Genomic DNA, 20,570 nt, shown 5'->3' on the forward strand with positions numbered 1-20,570 from the left:
AAAATTCCAAAATTATTGTAATAAATAACTTAAATTTTAAATTAATTTTTCAACACTTATATATATATATATATATTATTTGAATTATTTGCTCGACGAAACGGAAAATAACCGTATTTTATCGAATTAAAAGGATTCTGAATATCAATGTTCGTTTTTTTAAAGAAAATCAAACATTATCTTAAAATTTATATATTTTTAAAGAAAATGTGAAATTATTATTTGTATACAAAATCTAAAACCCCTAAAGCTGCAGCTGTTCTGATATCTGAATTCTGTTTTTTATTTTATTTTTTTCAGGAATAGTAGTAATCCACTCAAAAACCCTACTTAACAAAAAAGCCTTGGCAACAGCAGTAAAAGCAAAGCTCTGTTTCTTTCTCTTTCCATCTTCTTCCCGCCTCTTCGCAGCTTTGAGATTTCCTTTCATATTTCCTCTCTTCAATTTGACCACTTTGAATTGAAAACCAAACAGAAAGTCCGTGAAATGCGTTTGAGGGATGCAGAAACTGATAAGAAGAAGCCCTTCTGGCCCTCCCCTTCTTTGCACCTCTTCCCTTAGACCCTCTCTGCCTTTCCTTTCCCTTTCTCTTCCTTTGACCTCTGCTGCTTCTACTACTAATACTACTTCTTTAAAAATGCCCACAGCCCCTCTTCCAGGCTGCGGCTCTGCCCTCGCCACCTCTCTTACCAATAAGAACCCTTCTCTTTCCCGGCGGTTCTACACCAATGCTAGTTGTAATTACCAGCCCATTTTGAATACAAGAACCACTCTACGGGCTTGGCCCGGGAGAGTTGGTATCCGAACGGCTTGGTTCCATTCGAGTGGGATGGAGGAGCAGTTGAGTCCAATTGAAAGGTCCAAGGGTTTGAATGAAAATGAAGGTAAAGAAGAGGAAGATAAACTGATTACGTTAAATAGAAGGCAAAAGGGCTCTGGGGTTTTGGTGGGGAGTCCAGATTTGTTGACGATCCCAGGTGTGGGACCTAGGAATCTGAGGAAGCTTGTTGCGAATGGGATTCAAGGTGTTTCTGAGCTCAAGAAATTGTACAAGGATAAGGTTTTCTCTTTCTTTTTCCTCAGAAATTTGTTATTCTACACGGAAAGTTGATTGAATTGTTTACATGGAGTTGAGGCTTAGTTTTTTCTATCCTGGTTTTAATGTGAATGTTTTGTGTTCTGTTTTTCATGCTGATGATATTGAGACCGAGATAAACAGTGGTTTTGTTTCATTAAAGTCCATTTAGTTGGAGTGTTTAGTTTTTTAAATATGATCTTTCCCCAGTTTTTCAAGAGATTGTTGGAGCTAAATGTTTTTGTTGTTTATTTATATTGCCATATTGTTGCCTTTTTTATTTGCTGCTTTAAGTATTGCTGGCAATGGGTTGTCATTTTCTTTTCCTTAAGATATATGCCAGAAACTGGATACGTTTTTCAGCACTTGTGGGTTAAGTGTCTTCTCTGCATCATTGTGTTGGCTCAGGTCTCTGCTACACATAGAACTCTTTCTAGCTTTCAAGCTTTTCTCCCCAGAGTATATAGTTATTGTATAAAATAGGTGGCTGCTATTGTAATGTGTTTCCAGTATCAAGAGCAAACATAAAGTAGTTATGTTGTTTTATGGAAGTAATATCCAGGTATTCCTTTCTCACTAAGAAATGAATTTTGCTTTCTCAATTTCTGGGACCGAAATGTGCTTAAGTTTAGATGGTCATATTTATAGTGTCCAATTCCTTCGCATTATTTCCCAAGTACTTTTAATCATAATTCATAGGCACGGTAGCCACAATTTGCGGGTGGTTTCTACATATGCCGTGTTGATATAGGTATGCTGGAAAGTAATGGATAGAAAGTGAATAAATGAAGAAGCCCCGTCTGTATCTAAAACAGTCCAAATGGTTGTTTCGACTCTCTAAACGTGAGGAACAGAAATTTTTATTTAATTGATCGTAACAACTTGTGCACACTAGTGTTTTTACCGGTATGGGTGAAACCACTTTTGTGATACTTTGGTTTGATTGGTTGTTGAGTTAAGCTTTACCCTTTTTTTGTTTGGCAGTTTTTTGGGAAGGCTAGTCAGAAGATGGTTGAGTATTTACAAAGTTCTGTTGGAATTATCCACAGAAATCATGCCGAGAGTATAACGACTTTTATTAAGGAGAGAGTGGATGAAGAACTGAAGGATTCCAATTCGGATAATACAAAGCTAGCTGCAAAGAAACGGTTAACATTCTGTGTTGAAGGGAATATCAGTGTTGGAAAGACAACATTCCTTCAAAGAATAGCTAATGAAACATTGGAGCTGCGTGATCTTGTTGAGATAGTTCCAGAACCTATTGATAAATGGCAGAATGTTGGGCCTGACCATTTCAATATATTAGATGCATTTTACGCTGAACCACAGAGGTATGCCTATACCTTTCAAAATTATGTCTTTGTTACAAGGGTTATGCAGGAGAGAGTCATCTGGGGGACTTAAGCCGCTCAGGTTAATGGAAAGAAGCGTTTTCAGTGACAGAATGGTAAGCATTGAATAGTTTCATCTCATTTTATTTTTATTTTTTCACTGCATGTTATTATTCTGTATTGTCATCTTCAGCGTTTAAAGAAGTTTTCTTTAACCTACGTTTTTAGATCCAGTATGGAAACAAAGAATCTTAGAAGTTCCTATGTTTATGTTCAACAATAACTGAAGTCATTGGATTCAAATCCTTGCAGTTATCTCTTTTCTCCTTTGTTTTTTTCCAATCAAGAGGAAGAAAGTTGACCTAAGAGTTTCTAGGCTGATAACCTTTTTCATTTTTTTTCCTAAGAAAGCCCCAACCCTAAGAGTGTCAAGGCTGACAAATTTATCTATTTTTTCTTTATTTAGGTTTTCGTACGAGCTGTTCATGAAGCAAATTGGATGAATGAAATGGAGATCAGCATTTATGACTCGTGGTTTGATCCAGTTGTATCATGCTTGCCGGGGCTTATTCCCGATGCTTTTATCTATCTAAGGGCAAGTCCTGATACATGCCATAAGAGGATGATGCTGCGTAAAAGAGCAGAAGAGGGTGGAGTGAGCCTAGATTATCTCCGTGACTTGCATGAAAAGCACGAGAGTTGGCTTTTACCTTTTGAAAGCGGAAATCATGGAGTACTTTCTGTTACTAAGTTACCTGTTCATGTGGATAGCTCTTTGCATCCTGATATCAGAGATCGGGTGTTCTTTTTAGAGGGTAATCATATGCACTCTAGCATTCAAAAGGTATGATGGTTTCTTTATCGTGGAATTTAGATTGCTTTCCTAATTTCTACTGCATCTTATGCTCTTGTTTATGAACAGGTTCCTGCTTTGGTACTTGACTGTGAACCCAACATTGATTTCAGCAGAGATATTGAAGCAAAGAGACAGTAAGACAAACTTTACCTTCAATCTTCGTCATATTTGCTTGAAAGATAACAATTCACTGAATATTATATCAGCAATTTTGAGAGCTTTTAGATCTTTTACTAGTTAAAAACGTGGGATATATTTGAGGAAGACTAATGGGTCCGGAAGGATTTGAACCTTAAATCAACCTTAATAACAATCAATGTGCCAACATGGTTTGAATATCAAATGAGTTTTATCAGTTATCCAATAAATAAATAAATAGCAGAGGTTCTTCAATGGCAAATTGTTGATTTCTAATTTGTTTCATCTCCTGATCCTGAAGCTATTAAGAATGATCCTTGATTTTGCATTTTCTTTTGTTTTTACTGAAAAGGTTGGAGCCTGTACACTAGTGAGACCAATTTTTAGGAGCACGCTTTACAAAATAAGCTTCTTTTGATCATATCATATTTAAAGAGCATCTAGGCTTCTATTGTTTATCAAATCAATACAGTGAAAATAGACTTTTGGATAGTGTTCTGAAATATCAAAGTCCTAGGCACTCAAGTGGTAACAATGTCTAATGTATTGGTTCCATGAGTTCTAGAGCTTCTTCTTACACGTGCTTCACGTCTTTAATTGAAAAGTTCATACATTCAATCTGCCTTTTGATTTAGTTATTTCTGAACTGGATTTGGTGAAGGTATGCACGCCAAGTTGCGGAGTTCTTCGAATTTGTAAAGAAAAAGAATGAATCCTCATCTACTAAAGCTGGTGAAGAAGGCCAAGGGAGCAGTCCAGCTCAGATATTACTGCCTCGTACAGGTGGATTATGGGTACCGAATGGAAAACATTTCCCAGATGCTGCTATAAAATCTCTAGAATTCCAGCGAGCCATGTCCTACATGTCAGGGTCAGGCTAGTTGGATGCCCCACGTTTCTCCTTTCTTCTTTCTTGGTCGTGTAGAAATGCTTTTTAACCATATTAACCTTTAGGAATGTAGAAATGTTGTTGAATGCTTGGACAATCTTACTGTCTACAGTGAACACACCAGAAGCTCTGTTTATAGGAATTTTTCTTTAAATGCATTTGGTGGTATGCGCTGTAACAGTTTCTGCTGCTTTTCCATTAAAGGGGATTTTAGTGCTCAATTTCTAGAAATTTTTAATTATGTTTTAATAATCAAAATATGAATTAGAAGATTTAATAGTTTCTTTAAAATGAATTTAGTCAACTTTTTAATATATAAAAAATCAGAAATCCAAATTTTAGATGTTAATAGTGAATTCAATCATCCTTAAATAATTAATAAAGATGCATCAAATGATTTTTTATCTATGGAATTAAGATTTAATTATTGAATCAATGATTTCTCTTAAACTATAAAATATTTTTGTCTAAGAGAAGTGTGTGCAGATCCGCGATTTTGTTTGATTTTTGTATTTATTCAACTTTTAATGGTAATATTCTATGATGTTTGATGTGTATGTAAAGTCTTGGGTCTGTTGGAGCTTTTTTAGAGCAAACTGAAAGGAAAGGAGAAGCTACTCTAGGTAAGAGTTTCGGACAAGCAAAACAAAACTATTTGGTCAATGTCTATGTCTGTCTATGTCTATGTCGTGTGTAATGGACATCTTATATTATATGATAGTAACATGGTAGTTTATTGGTTGTGTACACATGTGATTCTATATGATAGTGGCACTTATAAGTACGTGCGCAAGTGATATAACTAAGTGGTCTAAAGTATAAGCCTGCATGAAAGTTAAAACAAGCAACTCTTGGTTTTGACTTGAATCATGTGAAAATCTTCCTTAGGCTTATTTAATTTTTTTATATATAAAGAAACCACAATTATTATGATTTACTTGCGTATTATTATGTATACCACGAATTAAAACGTGTAAACATAAGTGTAAACACATGAGGAAGAATAAAATATAGTGGCTTAATGAGCAAAAATATAGTAGAACTCGTAAGTTCATACCAGTAGAAGTTGTTGATTGTCAGTGTACCTAATAACCATATATCTGAACAACACCGGCAATATAGGATGAAAATATGTTAAATACAGGAGATATAATCCGAAAAAACTTTAAAATTTCTAGTATAGCTATATTCCGATGAAACATGACTTCAAATGAGAAATTTTGGTACATCAAGAGGTAATTTTATGCTTTATGGAGAGCTAATCCAATTTGACAGTGATCATAAGCACTCAAAATTATGTTATAAAAGTAATGAAATGAAATGCTAAGGCCTTAATCCCTCAATGGTAAGGCGATGTTTGCAGCCATATCTTATTTGCAAGACAAAAGCAGACAACCTTAAAGTGAAAGCAAAAACAAATTCCAATCCAAGTTTTTACAATTCTTGAAAGTCTCTCATTGAGAAGGGAATGTAAAGCATTATGCATGAAACTCACTCCATGTTTTCTCCCTTTGGATCCTATACTCAGCAAATTACAATGACCTTTTTATGAATTCCAGCCAACAAAATCAACACGTATCCAAAGAATCAATAAAAAATAACTCAACAAAAACAAATATGGGGGCCATGACTCTTGTGTATCTACAGTTATTCCAACATGTTTTTCCCTTACCTTACTAGTACATGCTAACTGAGGGCAACAATGGCGCGTCCGAGGATGTCTTCATCTTCCACCAAATGCGCTGCAGATTTTATGCGATTTCCAGACAACTTTTCATCGTGAAATACGACCCCCTCCCCCACTTTCTTTTTAATCTTTTCCTGTATTTTAGTCACAGTTCAAACCACACACTTCCAAAACAATATCTCCTTTCGAAACAAAGGGATTGACTCGAGCCCATAAAAGAGAGAAAATTGAAGCTAAAAGTATTGACCAGACCACAATGATGGTGGGAAGCCTGTCTTGTTTCCCCATCATCCCTTTGAGGAATGGGTAAAGGTGAACGATGACCCAGATCGCGAAGAACAGTCTACCGAATAGAGGTCCCCATGATTCATACCCATTAGAGATGGCATCTGAAATCCCAACTATGACTCCAATTATGTTGATGATCAACAACGTCATGGGAGGAATCAACAATGATGTCCACTTGAATAAGTACAGCTCAGAAAATTCTCCGTCATCTCCTCCTTTTGAGGTAACGGTGAAATTCGTGTTAACACCAGCTAAAACCTTGAGCAGACCCTGGAAGAGAGCAAACAGGTGTGACGAGACTCCACCGATCACCCAGAACTGCTCATTTCTCCACCAGTCATGTATTCCAACACCTCCCCACTGCATTTCAAGGATGCTAGTCACAGCAATGACAACGAAGAGAGACATAAAAAGAAGACTAGCATAATTGCTAATCTGCACAAGGAAAAATCAGAATTAGCTGAAACTCGGATAAAGCCAGATTAAGTGCATATCCAACTTTTGTAATTCCCACAGTATATCTAGTGATAATGTATCCCCACCCAAAAGAATAAAAGAAACGGAAAGAAAATAAAATCTGATGTATGAGCTTTCCTTCGACTTAGTAAAAACATGTTAATGATGAGCACTCATATTATTACCCATAAAACCGGTTTTAAAATTACTATTTACTAGTCTGAGCTGATTATACGTTAGAATGAAATGCCAATCTGAATTACCTCGGGGACAATAAACTTTCCAGTAAGGAGACAAACAGCTGGCAGTGTACAATAAATGAGCAGTGGAATTGATGTCAAGGGGTACACAACAGAGGCTATGTAAGAAAAGCGCTCCAGGGGTTTCAGTCCACAGCCATAGCCATACCATATTGGGCAATGCCTGCTCAAGAAAATTTCAACAGATCCCAGAGCCCAACGAAGAACCTGGTGCAGACGATCTGAGAGGTTAATGGGAGCCGAACCCTTAAATGCAGGCCTTTTAGGCACGCAGTACACTGATCGCCAGCCATGGCAGTGCATCTTGAAGCCTGTTAATATATCCTCTGTAACAGAGCCATATATCCACCCAACCTGGATGAAGATCAGCATTGATGAGCATCACTGCAGAATGCAATAATTCAAATGGAAAAAAGAACTTTGAAAGAAAAATTAATTTATTTAGTTCAAAATGGTTTCTACATACTTCTTTTCCCCAATCCGATTTATCTTCATAACCACAGCTGATGACATGGATGGCTTCTTTCAATAGTGATGCAGTTGTTGCTCCTTTTGGAACTGCTCCATCCTCCATAAGTGTTGAAGCAATGAAAACAGGTGATTGACCAAATTTCTTCTCAAACTTGATTTGCGGCATAAGGGATGATTTCTCATTGTCTATACCTACAATATAATATGATGGCAATACATTAAGGGTCTATCTAACATAATCTATTTAGGCAAGAGAGCATGTATCTGAAACAATAAAGGGAATAGATTCTTGATCAAAAAAATATATCACGAAACATCAATCCCAACTTAGATGGGACAAAAAGTATGCAAAGGAGACCACTCCAAGATAATTTATAGTTACTAATGAACAGAGATTACATGCCATGAGAAAAATCCATTTTGCAGATGCATACTAGAAACCGATTGGAAAACAAACCTTCAATTCCTTCCTCAATATTCTCCAGAGCAGATATCTGCTTTGTAACTTCTTTGTTGTTTTTCTTCTTATCACTGGACTTTGATTTCCTATTCTTCTTTTTAGATCGGCAACAGCAGCAGCAGCTCCATTTTGGCAAACAATTGCATGTTCTTCTTGGAGGCTTCTTCTTGACAGGGGCATCATACCCATAGAGTGCCTGCCTCCTGAAGACACATCCAGTTCCGACATAAATAGGACCTTGAATCCCATCCAGTCCTTTCATGTTGATCTGTTTTCACAAAAATAAAAAAATATATCATCTTTTCCTTCCAGGAAGAAAAGTGTGGTTTGCAAGTCCAACATTAAATTTTACCAAAACCTATCCTTACGTCAAAAAATACAACATTGCGATTTGAGTATCTATCATGTCGATCAATGCCATCGAATCTTTGGGGAAATTGGACATAGCAGATCTTCTTTCCTGAAATAGGGTCCATCATGAAGCACATAGCTTCACGAAGAGCCTTGCTGTTGTTTATATAGTGATCACAATCAACATTCAGTAGGAAAGGAGCATTGGAGATGATAGCAGAAACTCGCACCTTAATTTATCAGCCAAAAGTTCTCAACAATTAGATTAATCAAACGACAGAACAGATGGCATGTCAAACTTAGATTTTATTGTGTGTGCATGCTTGAGATAAGAAAGAGAGAGGCGTACCAATGAGTTCATTGCTCCAGCCTTTTTGTGGTGATCAAAGCCTGGTCTCTTCTCACGAGAAACATAAATCAGACGAGGCAATTCATTCCCTTCAATATCACGAACGCCATCATGACCAAGGAAAACCTAAAGCAAAGAATACCCAATATTTACAAATGTTAATATGCATATTGGCATAAGTGTGGGAATCAGGTAGCATCTAAATTCTAAACCATATCTCAAACAGCACATAAAGAAAACACCTCACCTGGATCATTCCAGGATGATCCCTGACATTGTTTCCTGGCCATGGAGTCCCATCCTGCATTGTCCAACCCTCCTCTGGAACCTTTTGAGCTGTGGAAACCAAGCCATTTATTCGAACTTTGAATTCTTCATATTCCCTCTGTATTGACAAATTAGCAACACGGAATATGAACATCATTTATTGAAACCAATGGAGCACATTTTTAGTGTACGCAAATACCATGAATAAAAGAAATGAGTTTCTTTTGCCAAATGCAAATAGATAGCCTCTCTGTCTGCTAAACTTTATGCTTAAGTAATGCAATTTCCCAGTCTACAATTGATTCCTTCATATAGCATTTAGGCACTAGGTACGCTAGTCAAATGAAAAAATTGCCAGCAGTAAACATATTGTAATTAGGAGAAAAATTGCAAACCTTCATGGCACGGCGTTCCCTGACAAACGCTGGATCTACTTTCTCTCTCAAATAGTCAACTTTCTGAGCAAAATACCACTCTGGGGCCCGGGGTTCAATGCTGAACTTCTTACAAAATGGTACCCACTTTCTTGCGAATTCAGATGTCTCAGACAGAGCCTCAAACGTGAGCATGGCAGCACCATCATCAGAGACATAACAAGCTACTTTATCAACTGGATAATCTACAGCAAGGATAGAAAGAACTGTATTTGCAGTGATAAGCGGTGGCTCTTTCATGGGATCAACTGTACTAACAAATATGTCTACAGAAGCTAGCTCAGATGGCTTCCCTTCTTTCTCGTATCTGAGGGGGGGAAAAGAGGAAAACAGAAACTAATAATATAAATATAAAAATAAAAATAATAGCTAAAACAGAATTCTCTCTCGGACATGTCCTCAAATTCATCAGGGTACAGATGGATTGAGATGCAAAGAGAGTGCAGAAGGGGAAAAGAGAAAGGAAGATAAAGTCACCTCAATGATAAACGATCAAGGTATGTTTCTCGTTCAATTGGGTGCCATTTCGGGAACTGATCTAATATCCATGATACAGCAAACCATATTTCACATATGACTGAAAGAAGCCACAGAAAGAAAGCATCATTCACAGGATGCAGGATTCTATAGTGGAAAAACAATGCCAAGACCACAAGCCGGAGTAATATAATTAATCTGTATGGATTTATCTTGCTAGACGGAATTGGTAGTTTCCTTGAAAGCGGCTGCCTGCCTTCATCCATCCTATAACAGCACAAATTTTACTTTTTCAGTTGAAACAGTTGATGAATGCAAAAAGGCCAGCATAAGAAACTATAGTTACTTATGAATTACTATCGTTTTTGATGCAGAGAGCTCAGATTCAAGTTTGCGTTACTTCTTCAACACAAAAGAATGAGGCATGCATTTGCTCACAACATGAAAGTAACATATATGTAAGGAGAAGACAAACTCTAGAGCCACCACAAAGTAGATAATGCAATCATATAAAAGATTGATATTTCTCAGGAGAAAAGATAACAAGGGGGAAAAATGATTCATTTAGCACAAATGAAAAACAACAATTATGCTTCTCCAATTAATCACGAATACCATTGATAATTAGCAACTTAGGCTTTAGCTGAAGCAGGCAGGTCTTTTCTGAATCAATCGACAATTTCTATGTTCATTTAACGCAAAAAAGAAAGCGGAATCTATTAAAAAAAACAATTGCAGGAACAAGTTTCAATGAGCTAGCATGCACAAACACAGCAGTTAAGATATTCAGTGGTAAAATGCACCTACACTGGCAAATCAGGATCGTCAAACTCATCTCCGTTATATCCTTCATGCTTAACCACCTGGAGTTTCTCATTCTGTTTTTTCTTCCAATCCTCCATTCTTTCCTTCCATGCAACAGTTCCATACCCATAAACTCCCAAATCTTTCTTAGGATCCATGGGTCTGGGTGGCACTGTGTTATCAACAACAAAATTACATTACACAGCTATAAAAGAAAAAGAATGGGCATGAGAAATGAGTATTCGGAATTATGACAAATAATCTGATAACTAACAAGTTCAGAATTTTGCAATGAACCAATTGAAGTTAGGGTAAACTATGTAAATGGTCACCGAACTTTTAGGGCGTTTGCATTCTAGTCACCAACTTTTAAAACTTGCAATATAGTCTCCTAATTTTTAGTTCGTTTTCAATAAGGTCCCTGACGTTACCTCCCGTTAGTTGTATCTGACATGGCACGTTACTGTTATTTTTTAGCTTAATAAAATAATCCTTCTAACCCATTTCAGCTTAATAAAAAAAATTCCTCACCCAAAATTGACTGAAAACCCTAAAAATCAAATTGGGACTAAAATCCAAAATCAATTACAGCTCAATCTATTTTTCTTTGTTTCGAACCCTATTGGGACTAAAATCACATTCAATATGACAAATAGTAATTCCAGAATATGAAAAATCCCTCAATTTTGAATTCCAAAAGATTTAAACAAACTTCAGACATTTGGGTAACACATTAATCAAATCAGAAATATTTTTTTCAAATACATCAGAAATAACAACTTATTGTTCGTCACACTTGAACAAACTTTCGATTGAGTCATTCTCTCCCTCATTTTTATCCACCAGCAGTCGATAAACTAGAAAAAAAGCCTAAATCAGAAAACCCAAATTAAACCTAATTTATCTAAGTCATTTGATCGATGAAAGAGTTTTAAACCCTTTTAACTTTTCCCAAATTTTATACGGTGTCATTTGGGAATGTTTTTTCTTTTAATTTTTAATAAGCTAGAAAATAACAGTAACGTGTCATGTCAGATAAAACTAACGGGAGGTAATGTCAGGGATCTTATTGAAAACGAACTAAAAGTTTAATGATTGTATTGCAAGTTTTAAAAGTTGGGTGACCAAAATGCAAGCACCCTAAAAGTTCGGTGACCATTTATGTAGTTTACCCTTGAAGTTAAATTGCAAGTTATCGTACATTGCTAGCAACAAATGGAGTAACTTACAAGTCATGGAAGGCTCAGGAACTGGCATTGGATGGATACGTTTTCCGCGACTCATAAAGGGAGGAATGATGAGAGCATGCTTATCAGAAGAAATCCCAGCATCCTTTTTTTATAAATAATCAATTAGAAATGTCAGCCACCAATGGAATAAATACTTAAACGAACAAAACATGACTAACAAAAAAATTCACCTCTTCGCCATATGTCAAAAGAGGGATCTCCGCAGCAATAGAAGCAGCATCAAACTCTGCTGGGGTGCTTACTCCCGAAACATAAGGTTGGGAACCACGACTGATATTGAGTCGAGCAGAGAGCATGGCGGCAGCAATATGGTGAGGGTCTCTCCTATCTTGGCTAGCAATATCAAACTCATTCTCCAAATCATCAGCACCATCCTCTTCCTCATCCCCTTCCACACGAGGGCAACCTGGAATAGGTCACATTGTTAGCTAAAACTATTACCACCAAGGGATTTTCAGTTTTTATTAAAAGATCAACTTATCGAGCCTCACCTTTAATGCGCTTGTATCTGGTTTTGCATTGAGGGCATGCTTGATTCCCCTCACTTCTTTCATATTCATAGCAAGGTCTGCATACTGGGAATGCACACTCATTGCAGGCAACAAATGGTTCCCCGTTAACCGAAATCTCTATTTCATCTCCACAGATCTGGCAAATCTGCCCACTTAGTTCTTTAACAGAAGTCACCTGCAAGTCATTGTTACAGAACTTGCAATGTCAATCGCCGCCAGATCATTAATAATGCTTTTTCACAACACCAGACAAAAGACTTTAGGCTACCCAACTAAAAAGCTATTGTAATAGCTAAAATAACCCGTCCCCCCACCCCAAAAAAAAAAGGTAGTATATATATGCAAAAACTACAGCCACTAATTGCCAAAATTGGAATGCATCTAGCAGGTCTGAGATCTATGAAGTATAGAATAAATTAAAAAATTGGGTTTATAAGGGATGGTTAATGAAATTCGGTTTAGTTGAATCTAGGCTGTATATAAACACTATACCCCAAAAAACAAAAAGAACACACCACAAGAGAGGAAATTTTCCTGGAATGTGATACTCTATCAAGCTGAAGAAAACAGCCATGTAAGCATGGCTAAAAATTTCTGCTAATCCACCAACGAGACTTAAAAATAAAAAATTTAAAAAGCCTCACCCAAATCCAAAAATGGGGGTCCAAGAAAAGCGTGAAACACAAAAGAAGCTCCAAAAAGAACACATTGACCAGATTTTAATCCTCCAAAATCCTTCAAAAATATTGGTGTTGATCATAAGAGGCAACGAAAACCTAAAAAAAAGAAATAAACCTTGAAGGTACTTACTCTTGCAATCTCATCAGCATTGATGAGAACAAACTCATTCCTGTTGTGAGAACCAGCAACAAGTCTTCCTTTGGTATCCATTTACCTCTCAATCCCAACAACACACACAGCTCAAAGCTTCAAAAGCAAGACAAACCCACTTCAATATAGCTATCTCTCTTCAAACCTCATGACCCAAACTTTATCTCTCTCTCTCTCACACTCCCTCTCAAGCACTCATTACGAGGAACGACAACACCCGCATTATAGAATGAAATTAAGAAAAAACACAACTTTAGAGAGAGATGGAAAGACAGAGAGGTAGAGAACCAAATATAGATATGGGAAGAAGACAGCTAGAAATATAATGTCAATTATTAAAATGTGGAAATTAAAAAAAATGCTAAAGTAATAATTTAAAATATATATATTGACCGTGTCATCACATCTTATCGATTGATTCTTTCAGAGAGGGAGAGAGATGAAAGGAAGAGAGACCCAATTTTGCCAACAAATGAGCCTCTCTCTCTCTCTTGCCTCTGTGAAAAATAAAAATGAAAACTTATGAGAGAGAGAGAATGAAAGAAAAGAATGTTGATGAAAATTCAATGTTTAACACACAAAGAGGAACCAAATCAAACTGATCTGGCATTTTATTCATTTATGAATAATTTTTTTCTTAATTTTTCATGCTTTTTTTTACTTTCCATCTCAAAAGCTCTTGAACAATAATCTCAGTTGTAAATACAAAAATGGAGAAACTGGCTACTGAGAAATTAAATTTTAACATTGAAAAAAATGAGAAATTAAAATTAAAAAATCGATTTTTATGCGGGACCCAACTTTACACTTTCTTAGTTGGGGTTGTGGAGGTGGTGGGACCAAGGGTTACCCCCACCGTGCCACGGTGGTGCTTGGCGGTGATAAAAGTAAGCAAGAAAGAGAGGAGTTTAAAAAAAAATATCTGAAAAATAGGGAAAAAGAAGACAGCAAATTTAGGTGAGCAGCTGAGTTAAACTGCGAATCACTTTGAAGTTTGAGCAATGAGCATGACAAAATTCTCGCCAGAAATTGGGGTAGAAAACGGAAATCCAATTGAACTGAAGATTTGATGAATTGACCAATTTGGAATTAGGGTTTATTTATATTCTTTTTAGAATAATGTTTCCATTTTCGGAAGATGCAAAGAAATAATAAAATCATTTATTCAATCTAATCGAGTCAAAAGATTTTGATTTATTCACGATTTATACTTTATAACTTGAACTTAACTTAAAAATTTTTTAGTCGAGTCGATTTTTTTGAGTTTTTATACAAATTTAATTGTAATTATTTATAATTTTTTGATACAAATTTTATAGTACCGAATTTGTTCTAGTTTTTTGATTTTCTCTAACTATATAAGATATATATTTCTTCACATTATAATGTTATTTAATATACCACAAACAATCTAAAATTATAAAATATATTTATAATATTATATTTTAAATAATGTATTTTGAAGATAAAAGATTGATAATAGTATAAAAGAGTCAAATATTTTATGTGAATAAAGAATTTGTAAATAATTGTAATCAAAATATTAAATTGAGTAAAATACAAAGTTAAAGGATTAAATTAAAAAAATAGAGTACATTTTTAGTAAAATTAAAATAAGAATCAAAGTTACATAGGTGAGTTTGGGATTTAAATTTGGTCAAAATGTACTTAAAATGAATGGTGAATTGAAGAAAGTCGAAAATCATATAAAATTGAAGGATCAAATTGGAAAAAAAGTTGTTATCAAAAAGTGGAATTGAATGTTCCATATATATATTCTATTATGGTTTACGAACATGTGGTTCAAATTTTGTAAAAAATTTGACTTAAAATTAAGGCGGAATTGAAGGAATAAAAAATCATGGATCAAATCGCAAATATGTCAAAATACTCATCCAATTTTTTGGGTTTTCAAGTTACTCGAAATTTTGAAATTTCAACTCGACTCAAAAACTGAATTTATAATTTAAGTTGACCCAAATAACTCAAAATTGAAAAAAATCAATTTTTTTAGTTAAGTTTTGCTCACTTCTAACATCATACCAAAATCGAAATGATATCATTTATTTAGAAGTGTCAAGCACTTGAACTCATTAAAGTGATTTTAGTAGTTAAAAAGAGTGTTTTATCTCTTTAAGTCCATTTTTTAGAAGTTGTGTCTGCAGGTTGTACTTGCAATCGTACGTTATCAATAATTAAATAAGATTATAAAAAAATATTATCTTATAATTATTTCAGACTATTACGAAGAAATGTCGAATAATTTAATCAATTTATTTTGTACTTGGATATAAGGCGCAGTTTCAGATTTAATAAAATAGGTTTTAAATTTTAATAAAAATATTTTTTTAATAGTCAAATATTCAATAAAAATATTTTATAATTACAAATATTTACATATTTTATAATTATTATTATGGTATAGTCAATTACCTACGGCAATATAATTTTACAACTAATTTTTCATTTCATATACATAAAAACTTAAAAAGAATCCAGCCATACTTTTTCTCCAAATTATAACAGCCGACTGTTTTGGTCCTTTTCTGATGATTTTTCTTCATATTATAAAAATAATATGGCCAGAAGCAATATTCCATTTCTTGATCGTGTGAGTGTCGGCAGACCTACTGTTGTAGATATTATTCTTTAAAAAATATATTAAATAAAAAAAGTATAATAAAAATATCTCCAATATTAGATTAAATATTTATTTTTTAATTAATCACTAGTATCTTATCAATTAACTCAGATCATATATTGTAGAGACAATGACAATCTTCCTAACCCAGTTCGCTCAACTCCCAAACATCAGAGTTTGAACACTAGATCTTGCTTAAAGAATCTAGTATCTCATCTCACTAGACTAATTGATTATTGATGATTAAATATTCATTTTAATTCTTATTTTTTAAAGTATTTTGTTTTTTTAATAATTCATTTTGAGACAAAAATGCCTCTAAAATATTTTCTTTCATTGATAAAAATCGATAGTCGACCGTTAACACTTTAAGATAAGGGCTTTTTGTCCTAAAATATATGTTACCGATCAAAATGCTTCTAAAAAGAAAGAACTAAAGTGACTATTTAGTTAAATATTAGGGATTTTTTACCTTAAAATAATTTTTTAGATAAAAATACTCTAAAAAGATAATAGAGACCAAAATAATTATTTAATTAGATCGAATGTTAGAAATGATTTTTTTGATATTATATTAATAAAATTATGATTTTTTGACAAGTATAAATTTTAAGACAAAAATTAAATTTATCAAATAAAATTTTCAACCTAAAACAACATCATCGTGTAAGATTTTTAATGCATGTTAGTTTTAATTAGTTATAAAGCACAATTAATGGTTGAAACTTGGATTTATTGGATAAAATTGTTAAAATATGAGTCGTTGCCAGATCATTTTTCCGAGCTATTTTAAGATGCTTAGTTTAATATTAATTTGTAGTCATATTGTTTGGTTAAAGGTTAGGCACTAAAAGTTAATTTTCTTCTATTTATTTATTTATTTATTTATTGTCGTTCTCCACCCAGTCTTGCATTTCCTCAATATAATAATACATAAAAGGAATATCTGATTTTTTATTAATTAAAGGATGTATGGTTGATCAATTGTTATCATAATCATAATCATAATCAAAATCATATTATTTATTTATTCATAGAGTTAATTAAATGTGTAATGTTGATATTCCAACAGATAAAAAAAGTAAAATAAAATCGGATGGTTCTAATATTATTATTCTCAATCGATAATGTTGTTAATTGTTTAGATACTAACCCTAAAAGATTTAAGTCGTTTGGTAATTTTTCTTTTTTACTGGTAGACAAAAACATTAGTTTTATTGATGGTCGTTGTTATTGATATTTTTTTATCACATCTTTGTTTTTAAATTTTTTAATAATTTTATATTTATGATTCGTTTTCATTTATTTTTTTGGTAAATTTTTCTTTATTTTTTGGTATGTTTTCGATTGTTTAGACGTTGTTTTTGTATATATTTTTTCTCATGGTTATATTTGATATCGTCACACCTAATTGTGATGACTTTTTTTTTGTTATCACGTTGATCTTTCTTGTTTTTGCTCGAATTGAATTTGGATACGCTATTTGCGTTTGTGAATAATTTTATCACGTCATTCGACTTTGATTTGTGGTTTGTCTATTATCTTTTAGTGTTTGATCTTTTTTTGTGGTTCGTTTATCGATACATACATATTTATTCATATCTATATTTTAATTTACAGTTATGGTTATAAATATTTATTATAATCCTGTAATTTTTTTTTATCTTTTATAAAATTGACGAGTTATATCATGAAAATTGTTTAGATGCTCTTTGTAATAACAGATCTTAACATTCTTATCTTATCTATAATAATTTATTATTCAAAGTTTTAGATTAAAAGATTCAATTAAATATACAAAAAAATTAAAAAGAAATTAACTAATTTAATTTGAAGAATTTTAATTAAAATATTTCAAAGGGAGAAAAACTAATTTTATTTTATTCAATAATTATAATGCAATGACCCCAAATTTACCCTACAAAATTTACCAAAATTTGTCATTGGTTTGAGAATTTCTCATAAGATAGTTTTCTTCTTTTTTTCGTACCAAAATCTTGAATCATTTTCATATTACTAAATCTTGTCCAACGTACACGCTCCCAAAAGAAGCAAAAAAAAAAAATTACATTATAGGGTAAATTATACATTTAGTACCTAAATTATTACTTTATTTTGTTTTCGTACCTAAGTTCTATTTTTTTCAAAATTATGCATAATGTTTAGTTTATGTTTCAATTTTGTACTCTTCTTTAAAAATTAACAGAACTACTGACGTGGATTTAAAAAAAATCAATGATGATGTGATGTTACCTTATGGTCACATGTCAACGTATCTGTTTAGTTTTTAACATCAAAATACCAAAATGAACCTAAACTAAAAGTTAGGTGTAAATTTTTAAAAAAATAAAGTTCAAATATCAAAATGGAATAAAAATAATTGCTTTAAGTATTAATCGTATAGTTTATCCTAAATAATTAGAATATTTACATCCTAATTTTTTCTCAAGGTGCTTGTGGATAATTTTAGCCTTGGCATTTTATCTTCTGATCGGGTAGAGGGTCTAAGCGTGCCTTAGTACGGAAGCAAACTCAAAATGAAAGAGGTTATACCATAGTGGAAGATAGTAAATAATTTTGATTTACTATTATTCGAACATTTTTTCTCATACCATTATTGTAAAAATTTTGTCCAGAGAAAACATGTTGCCCTTGCCCTTGTGTACTGAAGGGTAATTCTTCATTTGTACGAGCCTGCGTTTGAGTCTCCCATACAACTAAAACTTCAATTTGAGTTCACACTCGCACAGAAAACAAACAAACATTTGATTGGTTCAAAATAGTTAAATATAAATATTATTTATATATTTTTTAAGAATTGTTGATGTAGCCGTCTGTCATTTTAGGGGAATGATCAAGTGTGACAGTCTTAATATACAGTTAAAAATAGACGTTAACGGTTTTGTTATTGTTTAAATAACAAAACCGGTAAAAAAATGACCGGAAATATTATTAGGCGCTAAAAAATGACCGATTTTGTTATTATTTGACGTTTTAACCTGATTTTCTAAAAACTGACCGAAAACATTACTAGGCTCTAAAAAATGACCGAAAATATTTAAAAAATGATGTTTTAGGTATAAATAACAAAAGCGATAACTTCTTATTTTAGTCTTATATTAAAGTGTCGCACTGTAGAACTGTCCGTCAGTTTAACATCTTCATTCATCTATTTTTGTTGAGTTAACTTCACGCATTGACCTTTAATATGATAATATGTCAACGATAGTTTTCTCTCTTGTTGTACTTTTTTTTAACTAAGGTTTTGTTCTACTGGAATTTTCTTGTAAGGATTTTAATAAGGTAACATGTTATGCATATTAAAGGTATGCGTACTCTTTTTTTCTTTATTAATATTTATTCTATTGAATTTTTATATTAGTAAGATTTTATCGAGACCTATTATTTTTATAGACATCTATGAGGAATTGATGTGAATATTTATATTTGGATGTATATTATGATTAGAACATTATGTATTAAGGGTAAACTATATAAATATTCACTTACCTTTCATATTTGTATACTTTTGCTCACTAAATTTAAAAAAATTAAGTTTTGATTACTTACGTTATCGTTTTATTAAATTTTGGCTATTGAGACATTAAATGCCATTAGTTTGATGATGTAACGCATTAATAAAATAATTTAATTTTTATTTTAATCCTTGAACTTTAGATAAAATTTTAACTATGAGACTTTTCTAAATCCAAAATAATTTAGGTATATATATTTTTTAATTTACCCTTTTTTAATAGGCGTTTCTTCATCTACACTGAAATTCTATGTCCTCCACCGGCTTCTCACTCTTCATCTTCTCATCACCGATCATTTCTCTCTCATCGTCCTCTTATCTCCTTAAAAACTCAAATCCACTTCACATTATTTCTACGTTCGTTAGCAACCACCAACTTTGTGCGCCACAACTGATTATGCAGGTAGTGACAAATCCATAAATATTTTTTTAGGATAAACACATATATATTAAAAACAAAAATTTTCGTATAGGATGGATACAAATAAAATTTAAGGATGAGAACATTCAATAAAACTAACAATTAACATAAAAGTTAAAATTTCATGGTATGCATTTGCCCACGTACATAAGCCACTATATGCAGGGTGGTTCGAGTGTGCAGTCTTTCAGAGATTGAGCAAGTGAACTGATATTGTTTTGATTATGGCTTCGGCGTTGGATGAGCTTGAACCCGTGGTTTTGGTTTAGGCTTTCGTGAGTTAGGCTTAGAAGATAGCAATTGTGCGGACGCAAACTCTAAAAGTTGAGAACAATACCTGTAACAGAGTTGCATGCGGTCATGCCCTTCAAATGATAAAGTTACCCGACCAAAATTACTAAAATAACAGACCATGTGAAATATTAAAAGCAGACAACAAAAGTAACAGATTACTCGCATTCATTTTTACATCTGTAACATGCTCCAAGCCAGGGTTAAAAACAAACCTGGTTTTTCTTCCTGAACAGAGAAGTCAATGAACAAAGAATAAAATAGAAGATAATTCTTAAACTAAATTGATTCATACACAAACAGAGGTGAAGATTACCCAAACTAAATTGTTCGGGTCCAAATAAACTTTTTTCGATGATTACCTCAAACAGATGCGAAGATGAATGACGAGAAGTCTAGTGGTGGGGTGTGCAACGCAAGTTGGGGCGGGGGGAGAAAGCTAGGGTTTCGGCGAGAAGAAAAACATATTAAAAAATAGTAAATTGAAAATTTGTC

The 20,570-nt window shown here is 33.2% G+C and overlaps 1 protein-coding gene and 1 pseudogene across 1 annotated transcript; one reads left to right on the forward strand and one right to left on the reverse strand.

Annotated features, from left to right (window-relative positions):
- Positions 1 to 409: 409 nt before the first annotated feature.
- LOC120195699 lies at positions 410 to 4,511 on the forward strand (annotated as a pseudogene).
- A 1,472-nt stretch (positions 4,512 to 5,983) lies between these two features.
- Positions 5,984 to 13,593, reverse strand: LOC120195709 (cellulose synthase A catalytic subunit 5 [UDP-forming]-like). The gene is made up of 15 exons (XM_039197650.1): positions 13,167 to 13,593; positions 12,336 to 12,531; positions 12,015 to 12,250; positions 11,824 to 11,926; positions 10,598 to 10,766; positions 9,791 to 10,057; positions 9,275 to 9,620; positions 8,860 to 8,997; positions 8,613 to 8,738; positions 8,281 to 8,493; positions 7,910 to 8,180; positions 7,448 to 7,644; positions 6,985 to 7,335; positions 6,118 to 6,700; positions 5,984 to 6,040 (listed from the first exon to the last, which is right to left on the reverse strand). The coding sequence occupies exons 1-14, from the start codon at positions 13,245 to 13,247 to the stop codon at positions 6,119 to 6,121; spliced, it is 3,276 nt and encodes a 1,091-aa protein (XP_039053581.1). The 5' UTR covers positions 13,248 to 13,593; the 3' UTR covers positions 5,984 to 6,040; position 6,118.
- Positions 13,594 to 20,570: the final 6,977 nt, after the last annotated feature.

This window comes from Hibiscus syriacus, unplaced genomic scaffold (genome assembly GCF_006381635.1).
Source record: "Hibiscus syriacus cultivar Baekdansim isolate YM2019G1 unplaced genomic scaffold, ASM638163v2 tig00004620_pilon, whole genome shotgun sequence".
In the NCBI taxonomy this organism is placed as follows: Eukaryota; Viridiplantae; Streptophyta; class Magnoliopsida; order Malvales; family Malvaceae; genus Hibiscus; species Hibiscus syriacus.

Bases quoted from the DNA above. Each gene is read 5' to 3' on its own strand.
- LOC120195709 (XM_039197650.1), bottom strand. From the start codon at position 13,247: ATGGATACCAAAGGAAGACTTGTTGCTGGTTCTCACAACAGGAATGAG. The intron at 12,251-12,335 runs GTGAGGCTCGAT...GACCTATTCCAG, and splicing joins CAGATACAAGCGCATTAAAG to GTTGCCCTCGTGTGGAAGGG. The intron at 7,336-7,447 runs GTATGTAGAAAC...ATCTTCATCCAG, and splicing joins AATCGGATTGGGGAAAAGAA to GTTGGGTGGATATATGGCTC.